The sequence below is a fragment of the Xenopus laevis genome, chromosome 5L (assembly GCF_017654675.1).
Source record: "Xenopus laevis strain J_2021 chromosome 5L, Xenopus_laevis_v10.1, whole genome shotgun sequence".
NCBI lineage: Eukaryota > Metazoa > Chordata > Amphibia > Anura > Pipidae > Xenopus > Xenopus laevis.
The window spans coordinates 29,273,531-29,297,941 of NC_054379.1; the positions used below are offsets into that span (position 1 = coordinate 29,273,531).

The 24,411-nt window shown below is 38.5% G+C and overlaps 2 protein-coding genes across 3 annotated transcripts in view; one reads left to right on the forward strand and one right to left on the reverse strand.

The window, feature by feature from the left end:
• The window catches only part of LOC108716581, an 85,644-nt gene extending 76,862 nt beyond the window's left edge, over positions 1-8,782 (reverse strand). For both annotated transcript variants that reach the window (XM_018262809.2, XM_041562634.1), the window contains exons 1-3: positions 8,492-8,782; positions 2,969-3,147; positions 904-1,108 (exon numbers count right to left, since the gene is read on the reverse strand). In XM_018262809.2, the coding sequence (XP_018118298.1) occupies positions 904-1,108; positions 2,969-3,130 (367 nt within the window). In that variant the 5' untranslated portion in view covers positions 3,131-3,147; positions 8,492-8,782. The remainder of the gene's footprint in view (positions 1-903; positions 1,109-2,968; positions 3,148-8,491) is intronic.
• Positions 8,783-8,949: 167 nt separating this feature from the next.
• On the forward strand, positions 8,950-23,082 carry c1d.L (C1D nuclear receptor corepressor L homeolog). The gene is given in 5 exon segments (NM_001096337.1): positions 8,950-9,094; positions 16,078-16,224; positions 16,447-16,513; positions 17,338-17,393; positions 22,814-23,082. Coding segments are annotated over 4 exon segments (438 nt in total). The 5' UTR covers positions 8,950-9,094; positions 16,078-16,083; the 3' UTR covers positions 22,988-23,082.
• Positions 23,083-24,411: the final 1,329 nt, after the last annotated feature.

The window sequence follows — 24,411 nt, forward strand, 5'->3', positions numbered from 1 at the left end:
TATTCTTATTCGGATTAGTTCTGCGTTATTCATCAAAAACTGTCGCACATCAACATTATTTGGACGCTCATTGACTTTAACGTCGGCATCAAAATTGACGCGGGAATCAAAATTGATGCTGGTGTCAAAATTCTCGTTCCACAAATTTTTGTGACAAATTTGCCCTTCACTACCCATGTGCCATTAACTTACAGCTCTGCTTTCCCAGCAAAATGATAAACATAATAATAAAAAAAAAAGGGTGGTCGGACTGGTCCAGCGGGACAGTGGGAAAAAACCCGGTGGGCACCCATTGGCCCCCAGACCTGCTATTGGCACTGCCACACAACCTCCCTCCCTTCCAGCCCTTGGTTGCAAGCAGGAAAAAAGGTAGGCGTGGGTTGCAGCTTAGGCTGGGAGGTGTCTGATGTATCTTCGCCACTGGTCCCCCAGTCTGATCCTGGGTGGTATAACTATCCATCCCATTAAGTGTTTAAAGGGGAACTATTGCGAAAATGATAATTTATTATAAGCTTCATTATACTGAAATAAGAAACTTTCTAGATACAATCAATTAAAAATTCTGCATTGTTTCTGAAATAATCAAGTTTATCTTCACTATTCCTCTCTCATCTGTTTCTCTTCATTCTGTCTTCATTCAGGAGTTGGGTGTCAGATCTGAGTGAGGAACAGTGAAGATAAACTTGATCATTTCAGAAACGGTACAGAATTTTTAATTGATTGTCTTTAGAAAGTTTCTTATTTCAGTATGCTGAAACATTATTCATTTACCATCTGTACTAACAGCGTTGCACAGTACATTATTATTAAGGATAAAATGATATCAAACATAAAAGCATATGTAGATGTTAGTTAACACTTTTTAGAGATTCTCACTGTCAAAACCTCAGCGGCCAAACGTACATGCATATTCATACACATCAGAAGCAAACGGTGGAACTAGCTGTAGATCTTCCGGAAGCTTGATTCCATGAAGTAAAGCTTGGTCGGCAGAAATTTTAGTAACCTCTAGTACATATTTCTTCACTGTGCCATCTTCAGCTGTCACCTCTACTGTCACTGTGTTGACACCATCTTTTAGTGTTATCAACTTTGAGCCCCCACTTCCCTAGAAATGTGGATGACAAATTTAACAGCTGATAGCAAGAAGTCAAAAACAATGCATAGCATAATTTATAGTAGCAGTTGCAACACTTTGGGGGTTATTTACTAAACTCCAAATGCAAAAATTCGTGATTTTTTTTTTATAAAATCTGACTTTTAAAAAAATCACAATTTTTTGGAATTTATTAAACCCAGAGGATGGAAAAGTCTGAATCAGAAAATCCGACATCTGTTGAGGTTGCATATGAGTCAATGGGAGACGTCCCAATGATTTTTTGATGTGCGCTGGGTTTTGCGCAAAAATACCCCGTTTTCTGAGTTTTTGGGTGAAAAATCCGAAAAAATCGTGAAAACAGGATGAAAAAATCGGAAAAACTTTTCCGCAAAAATTTTATCCGGGAAAATGTAATAATAAATAAGAGTAAAAAACCCAAGCGGATTTGATCTGAGTTTGTAGCAGAAAATATTGAGATAAATTTGGACTTTGATAAATAACCCCCTTTATTTCACACACTGCTGAACCTACTGTACCATTATGTGACATATCCAATATTTACTTGTGTAAATATGCTATAGACTAGCTGGCAAAATGCTTGGTGTATGTAAGGCCTTAATGAAACCCCCAAGAAAAATCCAGGGTGCCAAAAACAATGAAATGTGGTTCAAACTTCTACAGTTACAGTATATATTATACAGGACTCTTGGGACCTAGGATTCCCTGGATAAGGGGTCTCTAGAACTTAAGTCTGCTTAAAGTCATTTTAAACAATAAATAAACCCAATAGGATTGTTTTACCTCCAATATTGTTAGTTACCATTAAGTCCATGGAACTGTTTTATTAAAAAAAGGAAATCATTAAGGCAAATCATTTGCTTAAAATGCACTCTTTGGAAAATGACCTTCCTAAAATTCACAGCTTTCTGGAAAATGGATTTCAGGATAAGGTTTCCTTTATATATAATACATTGCTCAAGCTACATATGTGCCACACAACTTTCTAAAATCATTAATGATGAAACAATATAAAAGAAAAAACAAATACGCATTATGTATGCTCATATTGACTTTAATATAAGAATAATCTGTCTAAAGAAAAATATGTTTATATACAAATTAGAAGCTTATTTGCACAGATAACAACATGTGGCTACATCAGTTTCTAGCCTCAGCAGTGCTATCCTGCAAAGTGTTAAAAACATTTAAATACATCATCTAAAATTTTAAAACCAATCTTTTGGATTTCATTTGCGTTTATTAAAGGGGTGGTTCACCTTTAAGTTAACTTTGAGTATGTTATATAATTGCCAATTCTAAGCAACTTTTCAATTGTCATTCTTTTTTTTTTTGTGAAGTTTTTGGATTATTTGCCTTCTGATTTTTTCTAGCTTTCAAATGGGGGTTTACTGACCCCATCTAAAAAACAAATGCTCTGTAAAGCTACATATTTATTGCTATTGCTACTTTTTATTACTCACCTTCCTATTCAGGCCTCTCCTATTCATATTCCAGTCTCTTATTAAAATCAATGCATGAATACTAGGGTAATTTGGACCCTAGCAACCAGATTGCGGAAATTGCCAATGGAAAGCTGCTGAGTAAAAAGCTAAATAACTCAAAAACTACAAAAGATAAAAAATTTAAAAAACAATTGCAATTGTCTCAGACTATCAATCTTTACATCATACTAAAGGTTAATTTAAATCTGAACAACCCCTTTACTAAACCCTACATTTCTAAATGCCTCAGTTATGCATTTAGGGGGGAAAATAGGTGAGATAAAGTGACCTTTTTTTTTAAATATAACAACTATTATTTTTTGGTAATACATTTAAAATGATATTGAACTTGCGTATTTTCACTCACCAACAGTGTGTAAGATGCTCCTGTATCACTTGTAAGTGCATCTACTTTGATTTGTGTAATGCAGCTGGGTACCGTTGCTCTATAAGTTGTAATGTCTGCTCTGAAAGTTGGCTCCAGCTTCACTCCAGGAACAGATAGCTTCTCAAGGTCACAGTTGTTCATGTTTCAGGATATGTTGTCTGTAAAATAAAATGTTTTACATACAAATAATTCACATATACAGCATGTGTATAAAAGTGAGTAAACCCTTTTTTGTACAGCAACATTCAAGTACGCAGACGCAGACAAATAAAGGAACGTAGAATTTGATTGTTGCAGAGAACTGATTGAGTCCAGACATTAAAAGCTTAATTCTGGTAAAAATACAATGGGTTCAGTTCTTACACAATAATCTAAACCCCTTAGATTCAACAGATCTGCTACCTGCTATTAAACCTGTGCTTTTTCCTCTTTTTCATATTGAATGGCTGCCCCATGGATACACTGCAGTGTATTATACAATCTATAGTAGTGTTTCTAAAGCAAACAGACTGGTTTTACTTCCATTTTTTGTGTTACTATTCCTTTAAACAGTGTAGCAAAATCCAGTTGAATAACGGGCCTGGGACCTTACATCTTTTGAACAAATATGTCTAGCCTCAGACTCTCCCAAACACCCTATCTCAACTTTGTATGGTCTTCAAACGCAGTGAGACCTAAAGAAACACTTAAACTTTATTAGAGCTTGGGAACGGGAACTAGACGTAAACCTCTCAGAAGAAGACATCGGGACAGGAATAAGGGCACTGCTTTTCAGCTCGCGATGTTGTAGAATCCAGGAGATGAATTATAAACTCCTATCTAGGTGGTATTACACACCTCAAAAATTGAAGCAGATTTATCCGACGGCTAACAACATATGCTGGAGGTGTAAAACAGAAGTCGGTACACTTTTACATATTTTCTGGGACTGCAATCTACTCCACCCCTACTGGGAATTGATCCTGGACGCTTGCTCGCAGATACTAGGTCGGGAGGTGGTACGTACTCCAGCCCATTCCTTACTGAACTTGGCAATAGACTATTCTGATATGCCACCTTATTCTACCTTAGAAAGATTTCTGCTTAACGCAGCTAAAATTCTTATTCCAAGCAAATGAAAGACGACCACCCCACCTTCTTTCTCGGAATGGCTGGGTAAGGTAAATGAACTGGCAAAGTTTGAAGAATTCTCAGCGAGAACTGAAAGGCAAAAACAATCTTTCAGAGACACGTGGCTACGGTGGTTCCTATTTAGAGATTCAAAAACATACAAACAGCATAGCCAGGGCATAAACTAAAGTGCTTAACACCCAATGACCATGCATAGTACCCAAATACTTAGCTCAGAGATCAATGCACCATATCTTGAGATGCCCATTCAGTTAGATGTACGAAAGCTACAGTATATTTTGGAGCAGATGCTGTAAGGGAATTCAGGCAATAAGGTCGTCTGTATATTCTATGACTTACTGATAAAAAGGCATACTGCAGTAAGGAATTTTATAGTAACATTGTGAGGAACTGAAATGTGATAGCTCGATAAGTGAATGCAGATATTCATTCATATGTAACCAATGTGTGGCAACCCCCCCCTTTTTTTTTTTTTTTCGCTGCATAACGTATTCCCTTCTCTTCTTTCTGTACCCTCTCCCCATTTGTTGGAAATAATAACAATAAAGATTATTGAAAGAATAACAAGCCTGAAGGAGAACTGACTTATGCTCCACTTTTCCAGAGCTAGGAGTGAGTTCAAATAAATTTACTGACATAGCTTGAGTGAAAATTGAAAATACACAATTTCAACCATATCAAAACCTTTAAGTTTGGTTCTGGGCCTTTCGTAACATTCCAAAACTTAAAGGGATACTGTCACGGAATAACATGTTTTTTTCAAAAGCATTAGTTAACTTTTGCACTGAAATCCATTTTTCAAAAGAGCAAATGGATTTTTTTATATTTAATTTTGAAATCTGACATGGGGCTAGACATTTTGTCAGTTTCATAGCTGCCCCCAGTCATGTGAGTTGTGCTCTGATAAACTTCAGTATATATTCCTGCCCAAGCATTCAGTTCTTACCAGGGTCGAATTGGGCCAATGGGACACCAGGAAAAAACCCGGTGGGCCCCGCCGGCCCAGATTCGCTGGATTCCCTGCCGTGACCTCACTTTTTCGGGTGATGCACTGGCGTCAGTGGCGCACCAGGGTTGGGCAGAGGGGTCTGGGTCTTACTCTTATATAAATGCCTATATCACAGTTAATGCATTTATACAGTATTTGTTGTTCCTCACAGTGTTTATGTACTTTCTATACTATGGTGTATTGTACAGCCTTACTAAGCACTTTCATTTTTCTGTTTCCCAGTTTCACACCTTCCCCTTGTTAAACTTTATAATCTGGTCTCAGTGGATTAATGAAGGAAGGAGATTAGCTGCATGTCACGCTACACACTACCCCAGGGTAACAGGTAGTCAGGGGAAGCCCGTCGGGGGGGCTCCATACACGAATCAGTAAGCTGCCGACTCGGTCTGTCGGCAGCTTTTAGCGACCAGTGTATTGCCACCTTAAGTTGATACATTTCTCAGCAGCATCTCTGGAGTATTAGCAACTATTGTATCAATTCTAACAGCTGTCTGTAATGAAACCCAGAGATTCTGCTTGGCAGGGACAAAGATAAGAAATGTATCAACTAAATGTATCAATTTAGAACAGTGTACTGGGTCGGCGACCCCCCCCTCCCAAAGCTGCTTTAGAAGGTGAAAAATGACAACTTGCACTTCAATATTAGAAAAACGGTGACACATAGAAAATAGAAAGTAATTGGAAAAAGTTATTATTTCTGGTGATCAATATGAAAACAACTAGTGTTTGAAGGTGAACAACCCCTGAAGGCCATCAGAACTCATGGTTACAACACTTAGGTTAAACTTTATGGTTATTATTGGCTTTGGCTTTGCTTAAAAAATCCATCACCCTTGCCTTTACCTTCCCACAGCTTCTTTGGTAATTATAACAACAAATGGGTATTTGGATTTACAACCGCTAGACAAAGCTTGTAATAACGAGACAAACTTGATACACTGTGAATAATTGAAGGTTTCTGAAGGTATTGTTTAAAAACTAAATTTTGTACTGTTTTATCATTTGAACTTGTCAAACAACATTCCACTGGTACACTGTTTGAGATGTGAACTGTGTATTTTTATTTGCAACGTTTATTTATTTTTTTAAATAATAAAAATATAAGTTACAAAAAAAGAAGAAAGGAATAAATGTATATCTGAAACAGTTTTTGAGTAGATTTCACCTATAAAATCACTTTATGTATATTCTAAGAATATTTTATTTAATAGCTTGCCACAACATATGCAAGAAGATTGCTTCATGTATTAAGAAACCTGTAATGAAGTGTTTGCTTATGGGTTTTTTTTCCAGTTTCTCTGCTACTTTATTTTGGTTTCTCTAGTTCTAATCAACTAAACATCTTCAGCTTCCCAGAAATTGTTAGCGAATTGACACATTTATAAAAGATGACAAATGTTTTCAATTTATACAAATGCGCTATTATTAAAGGAGAAGTAAATCATAACTAAAGAAGTAGCTAGAAATGTTTTACATTGTTTTGTGCTTCTGTACCAGCCCAAGGCAACCACAGCCCTTTAGCAGTAAAATCTGTGTCTCCAAAGATGCCCCAGTAGCTCCCCATCTTCTTTTCTGCTGATTCACTGCACATGCTCTGTGCTGCTGTCACTTACTGAGTTTAGGGACCCACTCACAATATTCAGTACACATAGAATAGAAATGTCACAATATGAGGCTGATTAGTAATTAATACAGACAATTACTATATGGCAGCACAGAAACCAGTGCAATTAGCATCAGAATTTAATAATCAGCCCTGTAGCATCAGCTTATATTACAGACCAAACTCATTTTCTGATTGATAATTTGTGACAACCCCTAAGCTTAGCTTCTCAACAGCTGCTCAGAGCCCACTGAGCATGTGAGTGTCACAGACACTTTTACAAGATGGTGACCCCCTGTGACAAGTTTGAAGTCCTGGATCATTGGTGCTATTGACAAGCTGAAACTTTAGTCTGGTGCAACAAGTTCATTACATAAAATATGGCATTTTTAGCCATACTCATTTTTAGGGTTTAGTTCTCCTTTAATCCCTGCCTCATACATGCATCAGGGATTAAACATTTGCCCGATTAATTTCTGTGCTGGAATGAATTGGTACTAAACTGCGAAATTGAAAATACTTGGTGATGCTTTATTGAACAGTTACTGCTGCTTTAAAAAAATATAGCCGTCAGCCCCTAAATGTTTAAAAGGGGTGGTACACCTTTAAGTTACCTTTCAGTGTGTTATAGAATGGCTAATTCTAAGCAATTTTTCAGTTGGCCTTCATTTTCTTTCTTTTCTTTATAGTTTTTTCATCATTTTCTTTCTCCGTCTGACTCTTTCCAGCTTTCACATTTATAGATAGTGCTACTTTTTATTACTCATCTTTCCATTCAAGGCCAGTGCATGGTTGCAAGGGTAATTTGGACCCTGGCAACGAGATTGTTTAAAGGTTCACCTTTAGAACTTTTAGTATGTAATAGAATGGCTAATTCTAAGCAAATTTTTATTTTGGCTTAATTTTTATTTTTTTTTTATAGTTTTTGAATTATTTTCCTTCTCCGTCTGACTCTTTACAGTTTTTTCATCTATAGATATTGATACATTTTATTACTCATCTTTCCATTGAAGGCAGGATCGGACTGGGCCGGTGAGACACCGGCTGAAAACCCGAGGGGCCCCATGTCTTTGTGGGCCCCGCCATTCCAGTCCCGATATTGGCACTGCCCCTCTGACATCCCTCCCTGTCCCCAGCTCAGGCCCTAAACAGGAAAAGAGTAAGCTTGAGTGGGGGGTGGGGGTGGAGGGAGGTTGCAGTTGCGGAGGGGGGAGGGCCTGGCCGATGCGTCTTCGCCGCTGGGGCAGGGGACCCGTGGAGTGGTGTGGGGGCCCTGAAGCAGCAGCCCTGGTGGGCCACGGGCCCCCCAGTCTGACCCTGATTGAAGGCCTCTCCTATTCATATTCCAGTCTCTTATTCAAATCAATACATGGTTGCTTATTCAAATCAATACATGGTTGCTTATTCAAATCAATACATGGTTGCTAGGGTAATTTGGACCCTAGCAACCAGATTGCTAAAATTGCAAACTGGAGAGCTGCTGGATAAAAAAGCTAGAATAAATCGAAAACCACAAATAATAAAAAATGAAAACCAATTGCAAATTGTCTCAGAATGTCACTAAAAAAGCTAAAACGGGATGCTGCGGTTAAAAGGCAACTGGAGGGCCGCAAGAGGGACATTCCTGCTGTTGTTTACCTAAAATATCTCCTGGTATGTACTTTTACCCCCCAATTGGATCCTGTGAAGTTGGGGGGGAGCCTGTGCAAAAGTCTTCTCAGTCGCTAACTGTTACAGGAATATAATACATTATACACACCTCCTCATGCAAAACTCAATGGACTCTGATCTGAATTGAACCTTCTCTTAGTTCCCCGAGATGTCAGTCAGCGTCTGCGTTGTGGGACGCTGTTGCCATGGTTACCCACCCCGCCTGCTCTGCACGCAGCTACCACTGACTGACACAATCCTACACAACTGGGGCCGAGTTACAATGGAACTATTGGCTGGAGCTTTTCTTCTATTTAAAGTCAACAACACGGGAAATATATTATTTAATGTAGCGCATTGTAAGTCCACAGCGCCCGCCCCCCTCAGTTCTTGCTTTGAAACTACATTTCCCAGGCTGCCGCGGCATTACATCCTGACATACTTCCGGCTATGCCCGGAACTGTTAACGTAACCACGTGTTCAATCAGTGGAACCGGGTTCCTCTGTCGATAAGGAAATAACAGCACGTGTGAGTGACGTAACCGGAAGCCGAATCGCGGGTTGGCAGAAGCAGTAGAAAGATTCGGCCACAATGAACTCCTGCTTGTAACGGAAATAGAATTAACGTTACGTCACCGGAGGCCGAATCGCGACTTGGCTCTAGTAGCAAAGTGAGCCGGTTACCGATCAGGGACGGATCGAGACTTTTAAAGTAGGTATTTGTTGTGTGTGTCACGCAGTTGCTGCACGTACTATGCTAGGGATAGTCAGCACCAGTGTGCACTCTGTAACCCGGCCTGCAGTACATTCTTTTGTATAATACAGTATTAATGCTGGTGTGGTGCAGACTGAGACCTCTATCTCAGCATATTCCCTTTAATGCAAGTGCAACTTTAGCTTTACCATTAGGCTTAGTCCACACGACTGTTCCCTTGGCTTTCCCCAAGTAAATATTTACAACCACTGTGTTTAGGCCTCAGGGCCACCATCAGGAATGTTGGGGCCTATACAAGTTATTTATATACTCCCCCCATGAACACAAGTGCATGGTTCCATAACTTTTAGCCACACCTCTTGTGAGCACTATGGAAAGCATTAAAGGGATGCTGTCATGGGAAAACATGTTTTTTTACTAAACACATCAGTTAATAGTGCTGCCCCAGCAGAATTCTGCACTGAAATCCATTTCTCAAAAGAGCAAACAGATTTTTTTATATTTAATTTTGAAATCTGACATGGGGCTAGACATAGTGTCAATTTCCCAGCTGCCCCCAGTCATGTGACTTGTGCTCTGATAAACTTCAATCACTCTTTACTGCTGTACTGCAAGTTGGAGTGATATCACCCCTCCCCCCCAGTAGCCAAACAAAAGAACAATGGGAAGGTAAACAGATAACCGCTCCCTAACACAAGATAACAGCTCCCTGGAAGATCTAAGAACAGCACTCAATAGTAAAAGCCAAGTCCCACTGAGACTGATTCAAAAGAGCAAACAGATTTTTTTATATTCAATTTTGAAATCTGACATGGGGCTAGACATATTGAAACAATACGTTGTATATATAAATAACACAGACACACATCTCTCAATCCCAGCAAACAGACACAATATACAATGGACGTACACACAAATATGCCACACATTCATACAATTCTATCTGACAAGGGCGCATTTCAAACATACACAAACTGTGCCGTTGTGTCATGTACCTATTTAAACATACACTGTACACAAAACACAATACATGCAGGAAAATTAAATGGCTGTACAGAAAAACACTCACCAAGGACATGTCCACAATACCTCAGTCTCAGCCACTCACCCTAATATCTCTGATTCACTCCAGAGTCCAGTTCCAGCCACACAAATTTGGGCGGGTTTTGAAAGTCCAAACCCACGACAAAAGTAGCCAAAATCCATACGTTGGCGGGTTTGGACTTTTAAAACCTGCCACTACATTTTAAAAACCGCTCAATTTGGCGGTAAACATGGCAACCATGTGTGGGGTTTTTTTTTTAACCACGGCTACTATGATACAAACCCACCAATCATTTTACTGTAAAGCAGGTATGTAACTATAGAGCAAACAGACCCAGCAACTGCTGGGGGGCAAAGGACCTATAGGGTAGAGTCCTGCATTGGGTCAGATACCCACTGAATACCCTCAAAGTGGTCGGGTTTTGAGTTCCTGATTGTTATGGTAACCCACCCGTCTGGTCCCTCCTACCCTCTCCTGTGTTTGTGGTAGTGGAATAGGGTCCCGCGTGATGGCGGTTAAAAGTGACGTTACGTCCAGTTTTCACGGGCCCGGGTCTGTGGTGTAAACAAGCTGTTTGTGGGCTGGTTCGGGTAGTGGGTCTGTGTAGCGGGGCATAGTGTTTGGCAAATGCGAGTTGGCTTGCAGGTCTGTGGGTCTGGGTCGGGGCACGAGTCTGCCCGATTGGACCTGTGCAGGACTCTACTATAGGGGACCTTGTGCATGGCCAGATTTGAGCAAGCAGCACCCCGAGGCCAGCACCGGACACTTCACGTGATCACGCACCCTCTCATGTGACCACATGGTCCTAGCGCCGGCTCCTTAGACTGGAAACCCCCATGCTTGCGCGCTCTCAACAACTGGAACTCCTTAGGATGTGGCTTGTCTAGCCACAAATCTGGGCCTGACCTTGTGGGACTAATAAACAGCTGCAATATATGTTAAAACAAACTGTTCCCAAAGTTTTGGGGCCTGGCAGTCTTGCTGTCTTCCTCCACTGCTGAGAAGTTCATGTAGGTGATAAATCTTAGTAAATAGGTTGCAATAATTAGCATTAATTTGTGTGCTACTAAATCTGACACTTCACTTGGGGGGATCATTGCAGTGTGCCCTGAGTGTAAACTCTACACTCCCACCTGTTATTGCTTGAAATACCCTATGTAAGCTTCGCCAATAGTAACATACTTTTTTTGCCTAAGATAATAATTCCGTAGCTTAGGGGCTCAGTGATGTTGCTGTGAATCCCAATAACTAGTCCGTCCAATACTCAATGTTCATGTAATATGTCAGTCAGTTCATTGGGGGTCAGTGTAATTTTCCTTGGTTTTTGTAATTCATGGGGGTCAGGGGAGTTTGCCCTAACTTTAACAATTTGAGCTGTCATTGCTTTATACATAGGTTATATGAGCTTCTACATAAGTTTCCAGGGTGGTCACAAAACTTTTTTTTACAGAAGTTACATAAATTGCTTAAGTTTTAACATAAGCTTATGAGTAATTTGCATAACTTAACGCTATATGGCAGGGCCGACCTTCTGTTTGGATTTTGACTGGGCCCTGCTGCCGATCCACTCTTCAAGCTGTAGGACAGTTCCCTTCCCATTAAAGGGGTGGTTAACTTTTAGTAAGTTATAGAATGGCTAATTTGCAATTGGTATTCATTTTTTTTTTCTATAGTTATTTGCCTTCTTCTTCTGAACCTTTTCAGCTTTCAAATAGGGCTCACTGTTATTGCTTCTTTTTATTACTAATCTATTCAGGCCCTCTCCTATTCATATTCCAGTTTCTTATTCTAATCAATGCGTGGTTGCTATACTGCAAACTGGAGAGCTGCTGAATAAAAAGCTAAATAAGTCTAAATCCACAAATGATACAAAATGAAAACCAACCACAAATTTCGCTGAATATCACTCTACATGATACTAAAAGTTATCTGGAAGGTGAGCAACTGAAGCAAAGCCACTGAAGCAGTTTATTGCCAATAGATTAGCCGCAATAGTGCAAGCTATAACACTATATTTATTCTGCAGAATGCTTTACCATACCTGAGTAAACCGCTCTAGAAACTATTTGTTTGTTTAGAATAGCAACTGCCATATTAGCTTGGTGTGGCATCACTTCCTGCCGGAATCTCTCCCTGCTCACTCATAGCTCTGGGCTCCGATTGCAGCAGAAAGTGGAGGAATGGGGGGGGGGAAAGAGAGGAGCAAACTGAGCATGCTCAAGCCCTAGCCCTGAAGGTTTATGTTGAAAACAGGAAGTCTGATACAGAAGCCCATGTGTACACAATAGAAAGAAATGCGGTGTTTCTTTTGAGGATTACTTTGAGGGTTTACTGGTGTATTTATATAGACCTTTCTGATAAAGCTTACTTAGTTCTAGCCTTTCCTTCTGCCAGTAGTCCATAGCCAATAGTGAGGTATTGGTGGCTTTTCCCAGCTTTTCAAAGGGACAGCTATTTAGAACTTGCTCAAGGCAATTCATGTTAGGCGATGACCCCCTCTAAAAATTCATGTTAGATAATGAAGGCTTTCCCTCAAAGCATAAAATTGTCTAATATATTCGACATGACCTGTCAGCGGCCCTGAATTTGACAAGATAATTATGGTACATATATGTTTAATATTCTGCATTGGAGATATTCCAAAACGCAAGCATGATACTTGCTCTTATGTAAATGATTTTATTCATTGCCCCTCCACTTGAAATTCATACCAGGGCACCTATGACAGAATTGATTGTGTGCAAAGGTCATGTTGAAGACAACGGCAGTTGTCCCTTTTACATTTTGAAGATATTGTGGTCTGCGTTGGGTTTCGTTTGATAATACAAAAAATTTGGGGTTAGCACCTGAAAAGAACTGAGCAGTTCGGGCGTCAAATCCAAGAAAATGGTGCAATTTCGGTTTTCGTTCGATTTTTATCGAATTTTTCCTGACCTGACTTTTTTGTTATTTTATTGATAACTAAGATACGACCATGAATGGGAAGTCGGTTGAGCATGGTTTAATAAAAATATGTTCGAAATTCTAGTAAATAAACCCCTAAGTGTCGGTATGCAGTCACTTGTGTTTGACCAATGAGTCACATCCCTATTCATTTCTATAGAATTGCAGAGTGACTCGTTCAGTCCAATAAGTTATACCGTGGAAACAATCTTAAAATAGAGACAATAAAAAAATTAGATCTTGGTTCCAGTTATGGGATCCGTTATCCAGAAAACTTGTTATCCAGAAAGCTCTGAATTACAAGGCGGCCATCTTCCTTAGATTCCATTTTAATCAAGTAATTCAAATTTTTAAACTATTTCCTTTTTCTCTGTAATAATAAAACAGTACCATGTAATGTATACCAACTAATATATAATTAATCCAAAATTAGCCTATTGGGTTTATTTAAAGTTTAAATTAATTTCTAGTAGACTTAAAGGGGCTGATCAACTTTGAGTTAACTTTTAGTATGAAGTAGAGAGTGGTATTCTGAGAGAATTTGCAATAGGTTTTCATTTTTTATTATTTGTGGGATTTAAGTTATTTAACTTTTTATTCAAAGGCTCTCCAGATTGCTATTTAACCATCTTGATGCTAGGGTCCAAATTACCCTAGCAACCATGCACTGATATGAATGAAAGACGAGTAATTAAAACTAGCAATAACAATACATTTTTAGCTCTACAAAGCATTTGTTTTTGATGGGGTCAGTGACCCTCCCCATTTGAAAGCTGGAAAGTGTGAAAGTGATTTTACGTCCCCTGTGTTCTCCGGAATTTACTTTATTTTGTCGCAGTTCCATTCAGACAAGCTTCATTTTTTTCTTTCTCAGTTTTCCTGAAATGTTATGAAGCGGTCACCTGGGAAACGAAAAATCAGGGTTCTACTGTATATGTTTCAGTGAGAATAAGAATGGACTTGAGTGTGTGACTCTTGCAGCTTGTTTCCAACTACATAATAACATGAAGTATTTGTGGTGAATATGTATTTAGATCCAGCCAAAGACTTTCTGGCAGCAGCTCTATGTATGTGTTGTACTCTTTGCGTTATGCCAGTGAATCTGTGCCCTTTGCTTGGCTTGTTTTCACAAAAGATCAAAAGTGTAAACATCTCCACCAGTACGTGTTGTGGATTTCTCAATTCCTTCCAGTTGCGTCCTGCTACAGTATCTCAGCAATATTTCTTAGCCGCCACTCCCTTACCGAGCGCATTCATTTCAGGGATTAGGTACAGGATGATCCTTAGGGCATTACAATTATGTTTTGCTTTTTTTTGGCAGCATCTGTTGGTGTGAACGTGCCATAAGTTTGTTAGTTTTGGCATATCACATCCGAGTTTTCAGTTGTTTTCCTGTCTGATTTTGTCTTACCTGATGAAGTTATGCCTCATACATGTTTTTTTTAAAGGCACACTTGAAGACTTATACATATACAAAATGTTATTCTTTTAATGTATTTAATTTTTAGGAGGGGGTGAGATTGCTGGATTTGCCTACTTTACTACCTCTAAATACATCATCATGGTAGGGCTTGTTGTTAGGGGGGGAAAATTACAAAAAATGGGTGCAAACCACCATGATTTTTTGCATTTTGCACACCTCTCCATGCTTAGCGAACCATAGCTGCAGATCTTGTACAGGTATGGGATCCGTTATCCGGAAACCAGTTATCCAGAAAGCTACAAATTACGGGAAGGCTATCTTTCATAGACTGCATTTTATCCAATTATTCCAAATTTTTAAAAATAATTTCCTTTTACTCTAAATAAACGTTAACTTTTACTTGATCCCAACTAAGATTTAATTAGGGATTCGGCCGAACCCCCGAATCCTTCGTGAAAAATTCGGCCGAATACTGAACCGAATCCTAATTTGCATATGCAAATTAGGGGTGGGAAGGGGAAACCTTTTTTACTTCCTTGTTTTTTAACAAAAAGTCATGTGATTATCTCCCTGCCCCTAATTTGCATATGCAAATTAGGATTTGGGTTCGGTTCGGCCGGGTAGAAGGATTCGGCCAAATCCGAATCCTGCTGAAAAAGGCCGAATTCTGAACCGAATCCTGTATTCTGTGCATCCCTATAATTAATCCTTATTGGAAGCAAAATATTGGGTTTATTTTATGTTTACATGATTTTGTAGTAGACTAAAGATATGAAGATCCAAATTTTATGGAAAAATCCAGTATCCGGAAAACCCCAGGTCCCGAGCATTCTTGATAACCGGCCCCATACCTGTACCTTCCTCTTGAATACAATGTTGCGTGTTCTGTTTTCATATGGTGCTGGCCTGGAGCAGGGAACTGCTCATCACCTGAATTCTCCAGATATAGACACCTTTAGGTCAGATTCAGACCTTGTGTGTGTTAATGTGAATGGTGTATAATAAGCTATACAAAGCTTGTATTATGCTCTCCATCTGTATGTATCTTAATAGTGGGTACACAAGGGCTGTGTTTTGAATATTGGGGAATTTGTTTATACACCTGGATGGCCAAAAATTACATTGAGTAACCCCTAGCTATTATGTGGGGCTTTAGTTAATGTTGGACCATAGAGGGCTGCTTGAAGCCCCCTGTTCCTAGTACAGGTATGTGACCTGTTATCCAGAATGCTCGGAACCAGGGGTTTTCCGAATAACGGATCTTTCCATAATTTGGATCTTTATACCGTGTCTACTAGAAAATCCTTTAAACATTAAATAAACCCAATAGAATGGTTTTGCTTTCAATAAGGTTTAATTATATCTTTGTTTGGATCAAATACAAGCTACTGTTTTATTTTAAAAAATTTGGATTATTTGGATAAAATGAAGTCTATGGGAGACAGATAATGGATCCCAAACCTGCAGTACAGATTTATTCACATGAAAAATAGGAAACATGCTTACAGTTTTAAGATCAGTTCTGTATGTATTCTGAGAATGTTTTGTTTTTTTTTCTTCTGCTGCCAGGATAAAATGGCAGATCAATCGCTTAGCACAGAAGAGTATCCAACGGAGATCCATGAATATCTCATGGCCTTTGAAAACTCTGTTGGCTCAGTGGATGAAATGTTGAAAAAGATGATGTCTGTATCTAGGTCCGAGCTTCTTCAGAAGGTAAGCTGCCATTATTCCGACATATATAAACGGGGGGTGGGGAAGAGAAGACTGAGAAAAAGGCACCAAAAATGTTATATTTTCACCCCAGCTAAATTTCTTTGCAATGTTGGTACTTTATTTCTTAGCAGTCAATCCATGTGTTGTTATTTTTATTGACGTAGCTGTGTTTATTATAAAACGTTTGCCTTTTTAAAGTCATATGTACTTTTTCTATTGCAGATTGAGCCCCTGGAACAAGCAAAACTGGACTTGGTTTCAGCATACACATTAAATTCATTATTCTGGAGTAAGTGAAAAATGTTTGCTTTTTTTTTTTTTTTTAAGGTGAAATGAGGGTTAAGCACCAGGACACTATATAATTGGGCACCTCCCTGCACAAGTTGCTAACCCTGTGGCCCAAGCACACATTTTCCATAAGTATTACACTGCCCTGGGGTACTTTCTTCTACTGCACTGTGCCTCCATGATTGATCCATTTGCCAATTATCCCCTGCTACATGGGTAATATTATACTTTTGGTGAGTTTACTATAAGTTTGATGCACCAGCCCTGGACAGTCCAGGGAGTACTTGTGGGCATATTTGAGACTAGGCTGTCTACTTATAAGAAAATACTGTAGGTTAGGGATTTGTCTCTTGGATGTGCTCAATATATTGTTCTCCCCCAGTGGGTAACCTATAGCTCTCTTTTAAAGGAGAATAGAACTCAAATTGTGTTTCCTGATTTCTCTCTACCCATCCACAGCAAACGCCCTGCTTCCCTGTACTTTTTTTGTTTTGTTTTTTGCAGTAAAGATGATATCCACCATGATTGACTACTGGACTTCCAGTCCTCTGCTTACTGCCCAGGAGCATGTATACTTGAAGCAAGGAACATTTTGTCCCCAAGTGTGCATGTCATGGTGTCCCCAAGGACCAGTCATGGTGGTTGTCAACTCTGCTCTGCACAACTCTGCATCTTCAAGAGTGGTATTGAGGAACAGGGCCACCCTGCAGGGTTTCTGTGCTGTCGATAAGGAGAGGGGGTTCTCCATTACAGCAGAAACATTGTTTTGTTATCCTATAATGAGAAAATAGACATAATAGCTTGTATCATATTTTTTTCTTTCAGTATACTTGACCACTCAAGGAATTAATCCCAAGGAGCATCCAGTGAAAGAGGAGCTGGTAAGTTGTATTTGGTCTCATTGCATGTTTTGGTTTGGGATCAAAATGGTAATAAATTGGAAATGCTTTCACTTACTAAGTCTTTATAGTAACATAGTAAGTTAGGTTGAAAAAAAGACACACATCCATCAAGTTCAAACTTTTAACTTTTTTTTAACCTGCCTAACTGTTAGTTGATCCAGAGGAAGGCGAAAAACACCCATCTGAAGCCTCTTCAATTTGCCTCAGAGGGGGAAAAAATTCCTTCCTGACTCCAAAATGGCAATCGGACTAGTCCCTGGATTGTACTATGAGCTATCTTCCATAACCCTGTATTCCCTCACTTGCTAAAAAGCTATCCAACCCCTCCTTAAAGCTATCTAATGTATCCGCCTGCACCACTGATTCAGGGAGAGAATTCCACATCTTCACAGCTCTCACTGTAAAAAACCCCTTCTGAATATTAAGGTGGAACCTCTTTTTTTTTTTTTTTTTTTTTTTTATGATCGGGATGGGTGACCTTGTGTCAGATGGAAAGACCTACTGGTAAATAAAGCATTAGAGAGATTATTATATGATCCACTTATATATGTGTATATATAGTTATCATATCACCTCTTAAATGCCTCTTCTCCAGCGTGAACATCCCCAATTTGACCAGAGATGCAGAGATGATGCTCTACATGCCCAGAATTACTCTGTGTCCCCATTTTATTCTGAAGAAGGATGGATAATCCTCTCTCCTTAATTAGGATCTGGGGCAATTTTGCCATTGGAGGGCATATTTTTTGCTTGCACAGGGACCATAATATTTTGTACCTCCCCAGTGATTTTAACTTTAGTTCTCCTTTAAAGACAATACATACCGTAGTATGACAGACAGCTGTGTGTACAGTACACGGCTGAACTCTGTAACGTTATATTAAGTCCCGTTTGTAACAATATATATCTTGTAGAAAGATTGGAATGAGAGCCTTACAGCCAGCCACTCAATCCATCATTTCTTCAAAGGGAAACCATGACAAATAAAATAATTAAAACTGCAAGATTTTGTACAAGGCCAGAAAATAGAGATTAGGACATAAGCCAGTAGACTTTGACACACTTCCTTCAGTCCAAAGATTTGCAGTTGGTTGGTGACTTCCTCCTGTGAGCTGGCCTTCCTTAAGCAATTATTGAATATCACTGTAACAGAAATCCATAGGAGGCAAAGTATTCTTAAGAGGCACATGAAAAGAGACGGTTTCATTTTGTTTGATATAACAGGCTTGTCTTACTCGGAAAGATTTAGCACATTACATTTCTGGCAGCATTACTGTTTTAGGCATTTTGTGTGCGCAGAGCAAGATGTGTATGTGACAGTAAAAAAGGATATTTGAAATCAATCGTTCAATCAATCAAGATATATTACACACATTTTGGGGGGACATCGCAAATCTATTTTGTGTGTAACAACATTGTCTAAGTATTTTAAAAATGGAGAAATTACACATTTTTCATAATATAGGGAATTAATTCAACTGTTTGGAAAGGCCCACATACCTTGAGCGTGCCACTACAAAGGGACAGATTTATTAAGAGTCGAATAGTAAATTTGTATTCAAATTTTCAATTTTTTTTTTTTTTTTATGTCAAAATTCACACATTCAAATTTTAATCCCCAAATCTAGATTCTCTGAATTACAGAAAGGTTGTCTGATATAGACTCCAGTTTATCCAAATAATCCAGATTTTTTTTTAATTATTTCTTTTTTCTCTGTAATAATAAAACAGTAGCTTGTACTTGATCCCAACTAAGATATAATTAATCCTTATTGGAAGCAAAACCAGCCTAATGGGTTTATTTAATGTTTACATGATTTTCTAGTAGACTTAAGGTAAGAAGATCCAATTTACGGAAAGATCAGTTATCCGGAAAACCCCAGGTCCAGAGCATTCTGGATAACCGATCCCATACCTGTTGTAATATAACTCCTGGTGAATCAATCTCGGATTAAAGGACCAGTAACATCAATTTTTTATTTTATTTTAAATTCGTTAGTAACGGAAAAAATCGGAAATCGCTAAGTCTTTATTAAGAAATAACTTGCTGAAACTACGCTTGCGCTCTTCTTCAGAAAAGGCGACAGAGCGTCGGTCCATCGTGCGGCGCTTGATTTCTCCTCCCTGGCGATCTCCTATAAGGAAGGCAGGGAGGATAAATCGAGCACCGCACGATGAATCACCTTTTCTGAAGAGGAGCGCAAGCAGAGTTTCGGTAAATTATGTCTTAATAAAGACTTCACGATTTCAAAGATTAAGTTGTCTTTGTGTTTTTTTTTTTTTTCGTTGTGTACTAACGAATTTTTTTAAAACAAAATTTGATGTTGCTGGTCTTTTAAATCCTATAAACAAGATGGTGTCGGATTTACTAGTGAGGAAGAGAAAGCCTCCCCCCTGTAAGCAAGCTTTTATGAACATACACCCATTCCCCGTAACACCCCACATCCAATTCTCTCATTAATTCATTCTCTCAACAGTTAAGAATTTGGTTCTGCAACAAAGCTAAAAGCTTTTTTGGCATCGGCTGCCTGTGTACTGTCCAGTAATCCTGCATAAGTGACATATTTACAACTTCTAATAAATCTCTTAGGTTTGTCTTTGTGTTCCATTAAGTTGAATGAACAGATTGAATATATATGGCCCGTATTTCATGAGTTCTGCCAACTGAGAACATCAAAGCGGATCATTGATTTCAAGTATGAAGTATAAAATTAGAATGAACTGGTTCCATTTTGACTTGTCACACAGGAATAATAATGGTCCTGAAAAATGGAAATGTATATTTTATATGACTGTTATTCAAAGCCAAGCAAAATCGAAAATTGATATATGACATTGTACTGTATAATTTTCAACTCTTATAATTTACTCCTTTCTTACAGTTTTTTCCAGCAAATTCGCTCATTCTTAAGATGTCGCTTTACATTTTCAAAATTCTGGTATAGATCAGGGATGTTACAGGATTAATGTCTGTGTGAAGTTGTAACGGGCTTTAAAAACCTAATCTTTTTATCTTTTACATTTTTTTGGCCTCATTTTATTCTAGTAAACAAAAAAAAAATCTGATTTTAAAGGGGTTGTTCACCTTTGAGATCACAAAGTATGATGTAGACAGTGATATTCTGAGACAATTTGCAATTTGTTTTCATTTTTGAAGGTTTTTGAGTTATTTAGCTTTTTATTCAGCAGCTCTTCAGTTTGCAACTTAACCAATCTGGTAACTAGGGTCCAAATGATCCTAGCAACCATGCATTGATTTGAATAAGAGACTCGAATATGAATAGGAGAGGCCTGAATAGAAGGGACAGTAATAAAAATTAAAAATAACAATACATTTGTAGCTTTTCAGAGCATTTGTTTTTTGGAAGGGAATCATCATGCCCATTTGAAAGCTGCAAAGAGTCAGAAGTAGGCATGCACCGAATCCACTTTTTTGGATTCAGCGGAACCCACAAATGCTTTTTGAAAGATTTGGCCGAATACCGAACCCTAATTTGCATATGCAAATCAGAGAGGGGGAGGGAAAAAGAGAGCCGCGCACAGCTAAATATTGACTGTACTTCATTGTTTTGTGACGAAAAGTCGATTGATTTTAATTATTCAGTTCGGCAGAATCCTAATCCTGCTGAAAATGGCCGAATCCTGGATTCGGTGCATCGCTAGTCAGAAGAAAAAAGCAAATAATTATAAAACTATAAAAAAAAAATAATGAAAATCAATCGAAAAGTTGCTTAGAATTGGCCATTTTATAACAAAATAAAAGTTACCTTAAAGGTGAAGCACCCCTTTAACGCCTGAGCTGCCTAGTCCCTATTTGGTTCAGTTAGGGAAAAGCTACACTAAAGTAGAGCTTGGCAGTATTTGGTTGGCTTTAAAGAGAACTAAACCCCCCAATAAGAAAAGCCCCTACTAACTACCTAGTCTCCCCACCATCGGAAGTTGGCGCTCACAAGCTCCACTGCGCTTACTCTGCACTGATACTTGAGCAATGTATTCAGGACTCTTTCAGGGGTAATTAACTATGTGGGGGAGGAAGCAAGGAGGGTAACTATCTAGGGTAGAAGTAGGGGGCTTTTCTTATTGGGGGGGTTTAGTTCTCCTTTAAAAGGGAACTATTGTGAAAATGCTAATTTAATATTGGCTTCATCAAACTGAAATAAGAAACTGTCCAAATACAATCAATTTAATTCTGTACCGTTTCTGAAATAATCAAGTTTAACTTCACTATTCCTCTCTCAACATATGTTTCTCCCAATTCTGTCTTAATTCAGGAGTTGGGTGTCAGATGAATGATCCAATTTATCTTACAGGGGGGCTCCTTTTGCCTAGAAGATGTATTAGAGCTCACTCTATTAAAATCACCAGACATCATGTCTCTCTAAATGCAGAATTTGTGCAAAAGGCAGTTAATTTGTTAGATTTTGTTTGTACTGGAATCAGTTATTTGAGTGAGCTCTAATAGGAAAGGAAGCCCCCCCCTATAAGATATATTGGATCATTCATCTGATACCCAATTGCTGCATGAAGACAGAATGAAGAGAAACAGATGCTGAGCGAGGGATAGTGAACATTTCAGAAACAATACAGAATATTTAATTGATTGCATTTAGAAAGTTTACTTCAGTATGAGGAAGCTTCTATTAAATTTTCATTTTCGCAATAGTTTCACTTTAGGGTAGGACTACCTGGACGTTTTTGGTGTGATCCGACGCACTGCAACAAAACGCCTACGTCAGATCGCACGCAACGGAAATAAGGCAAGTAATGGAAATGTTGCATGATTTCACATTGTTGATCCGACACGACTGTCGGATGCAGGCGCTGCACGCGTTGCGTTTTGTTGCATCGGATCGCACCGAAAACTTCCATTTAGTCCTACCCTTAAGTGCCGTGGCAGAAGACAGTTGTGGGCTGTCTGGGTGGTTGTCTTGACTCCTCGGGCTATCCATAACAGATATCTCAGTGTAATGATGATGAAAAGAAACTGGTCTGAAAGTGTTCAGGATTTAAAGATATTTACTAAGTTAAACAAATAGGCAAAACCCCTTTAAAATACATACAGTACTTTACAATGTAAAACTGAGAGCCAGTTGAAAAGGTTCTTAGAATTACCCATTCTATAACATACTAAAAGTTAAATGAAAGGTGAACCACCCTTTTAATGCAGCCATTTGTTAATCTGATTGTCAGACTTTTTTAATTTTTTTTTTTTACAAAAGGTAAGATGTAGGCGTAGAGAAATAGAAATTCATATTGGTATTCTTGTGTTTGTACTGTCCTAAATTTGCATCACTGTCCGTACTTCAAAAATGGACCCATGCGGTGTTTCCTATTTTATAGATGCCTTTCTGAAGAAGCCCAAGTATTAAAAGCAGCCCTTTATGTTTTTTGTTCCTTAGGAAAGAATAAGGGGCTACATGAACAGAGTTAAAGAAATAACAGATCGCAAGAAAGCTGCCAGACTCGACAAAGGAGCTGCACGAAGATTTATTAAGCATGCTCTGTGTGATCCGACTTCTGAGGAAGCTCCTCCAGCCAAAATGGATTGCAAAGCCAAGAAAAAGAGAAAATAGCTTATTTTTAAACATGTCGTTATTCATTTATCATTTTTTTTTTGTAAGTTACTCTTTTTTTTTTTTTTTTTTTAAATTAAAAAGAAACAAAAAAACATGTTTGTGTATTTTTCACCAAGTCCAGAGAAAGCCATGAAAATCAGTAGAAGTGCTGTAATATTATGAGTTATCCTGTTGATTACAAAGAGTTCAGGCTATGGGGGATCTGTTATCTGGAAACCCATTCTACAGAAAGCTCAGTTACATGAAGTCCATCTTCGATAGTGTTAGTCCATTTTGATCAAATAATTCAAATGTATTTTTCGCTCCAATAATAAAACGACAGATATAATTAATACATAATGAAGACATAACAATCGTACTGGGTTTAATGTTTAAATAATTTGTTAGTAGATTTAAGGTATGGATAACAAATTACGGAAATATCCCTTATCCGAAAAGTCCTAGGTCCTGAGCATTCTGTATAGCAGGTCCTATATCTGTATATACATTATAAAGGTGATTGATCTGGGTAGCAGTTCTGTCCCTGCGTGATGCAGTTCTCAAGCATCAATTTTATTTTCAGACATGTCAAAGCTGGTGATTATGGATGTGCGAATTTGACCCGTTTCGTTTCGCCAAAAATTTGCCACCGGCAAATTGTCGCAGACGCCCACTAAAGTCTAAGGGCGTCAAAAAAGTTATTTTGACGCACGCTGCCGTACAAGTCTATGGGCGTCATTTCCACCGTGAAAAAATTTCCCATCCCTACTGGTGGTACTATTTTATTATTCCTTATGGGCCAGATCTGACAGTTTGTGCAAATGGCAAACAAAACACCGGGTCCTCTGCGTGTATGTGGATATGCTATCATAATGCTCATATGCAAACACTATTTTCCTCTTCACTACCATTGAAGAGCACTGGACAGTATGGATTGTACAGTAGGGATTTAATTAAAAATGACCTTTCAAATGTATTCATTGAGGATCTCAGCGAATCTAATCGCTACTCTTTTTGCTTCGCCATTGTAACCTTTTCCCCATGGATTTCTTGCACAGCCCTGGCTTTGCACAATTGCACTTTAGTAAAGTCAGCAATTATACCGTACTGCACGTTTTAGGCTGGGACACTCCATTTGGGATCCACTGTAAAGGTTGGGATTCATTATCTGGAAACCCATTATCCAGAAAGCTCTGAATTACGGAAAGGCCATCTCCCATAGACTCCATTTTATCCAAGTAATCCAAATTTTTGAAAATGATTTCCTTTTTGACTGCAATAATAAAACGGTACCTTATATTTAATCCAAACGAAGATATAATAAATCCTTATTGGAAGCAACAATGTATAATTTTCTAGTAGACTTGGTATGAAGATCAAAATGACAAAGATCCATTATCTGGAAAACCCCAGATCCCAAGCATTCTGGATAATTGGTCCCA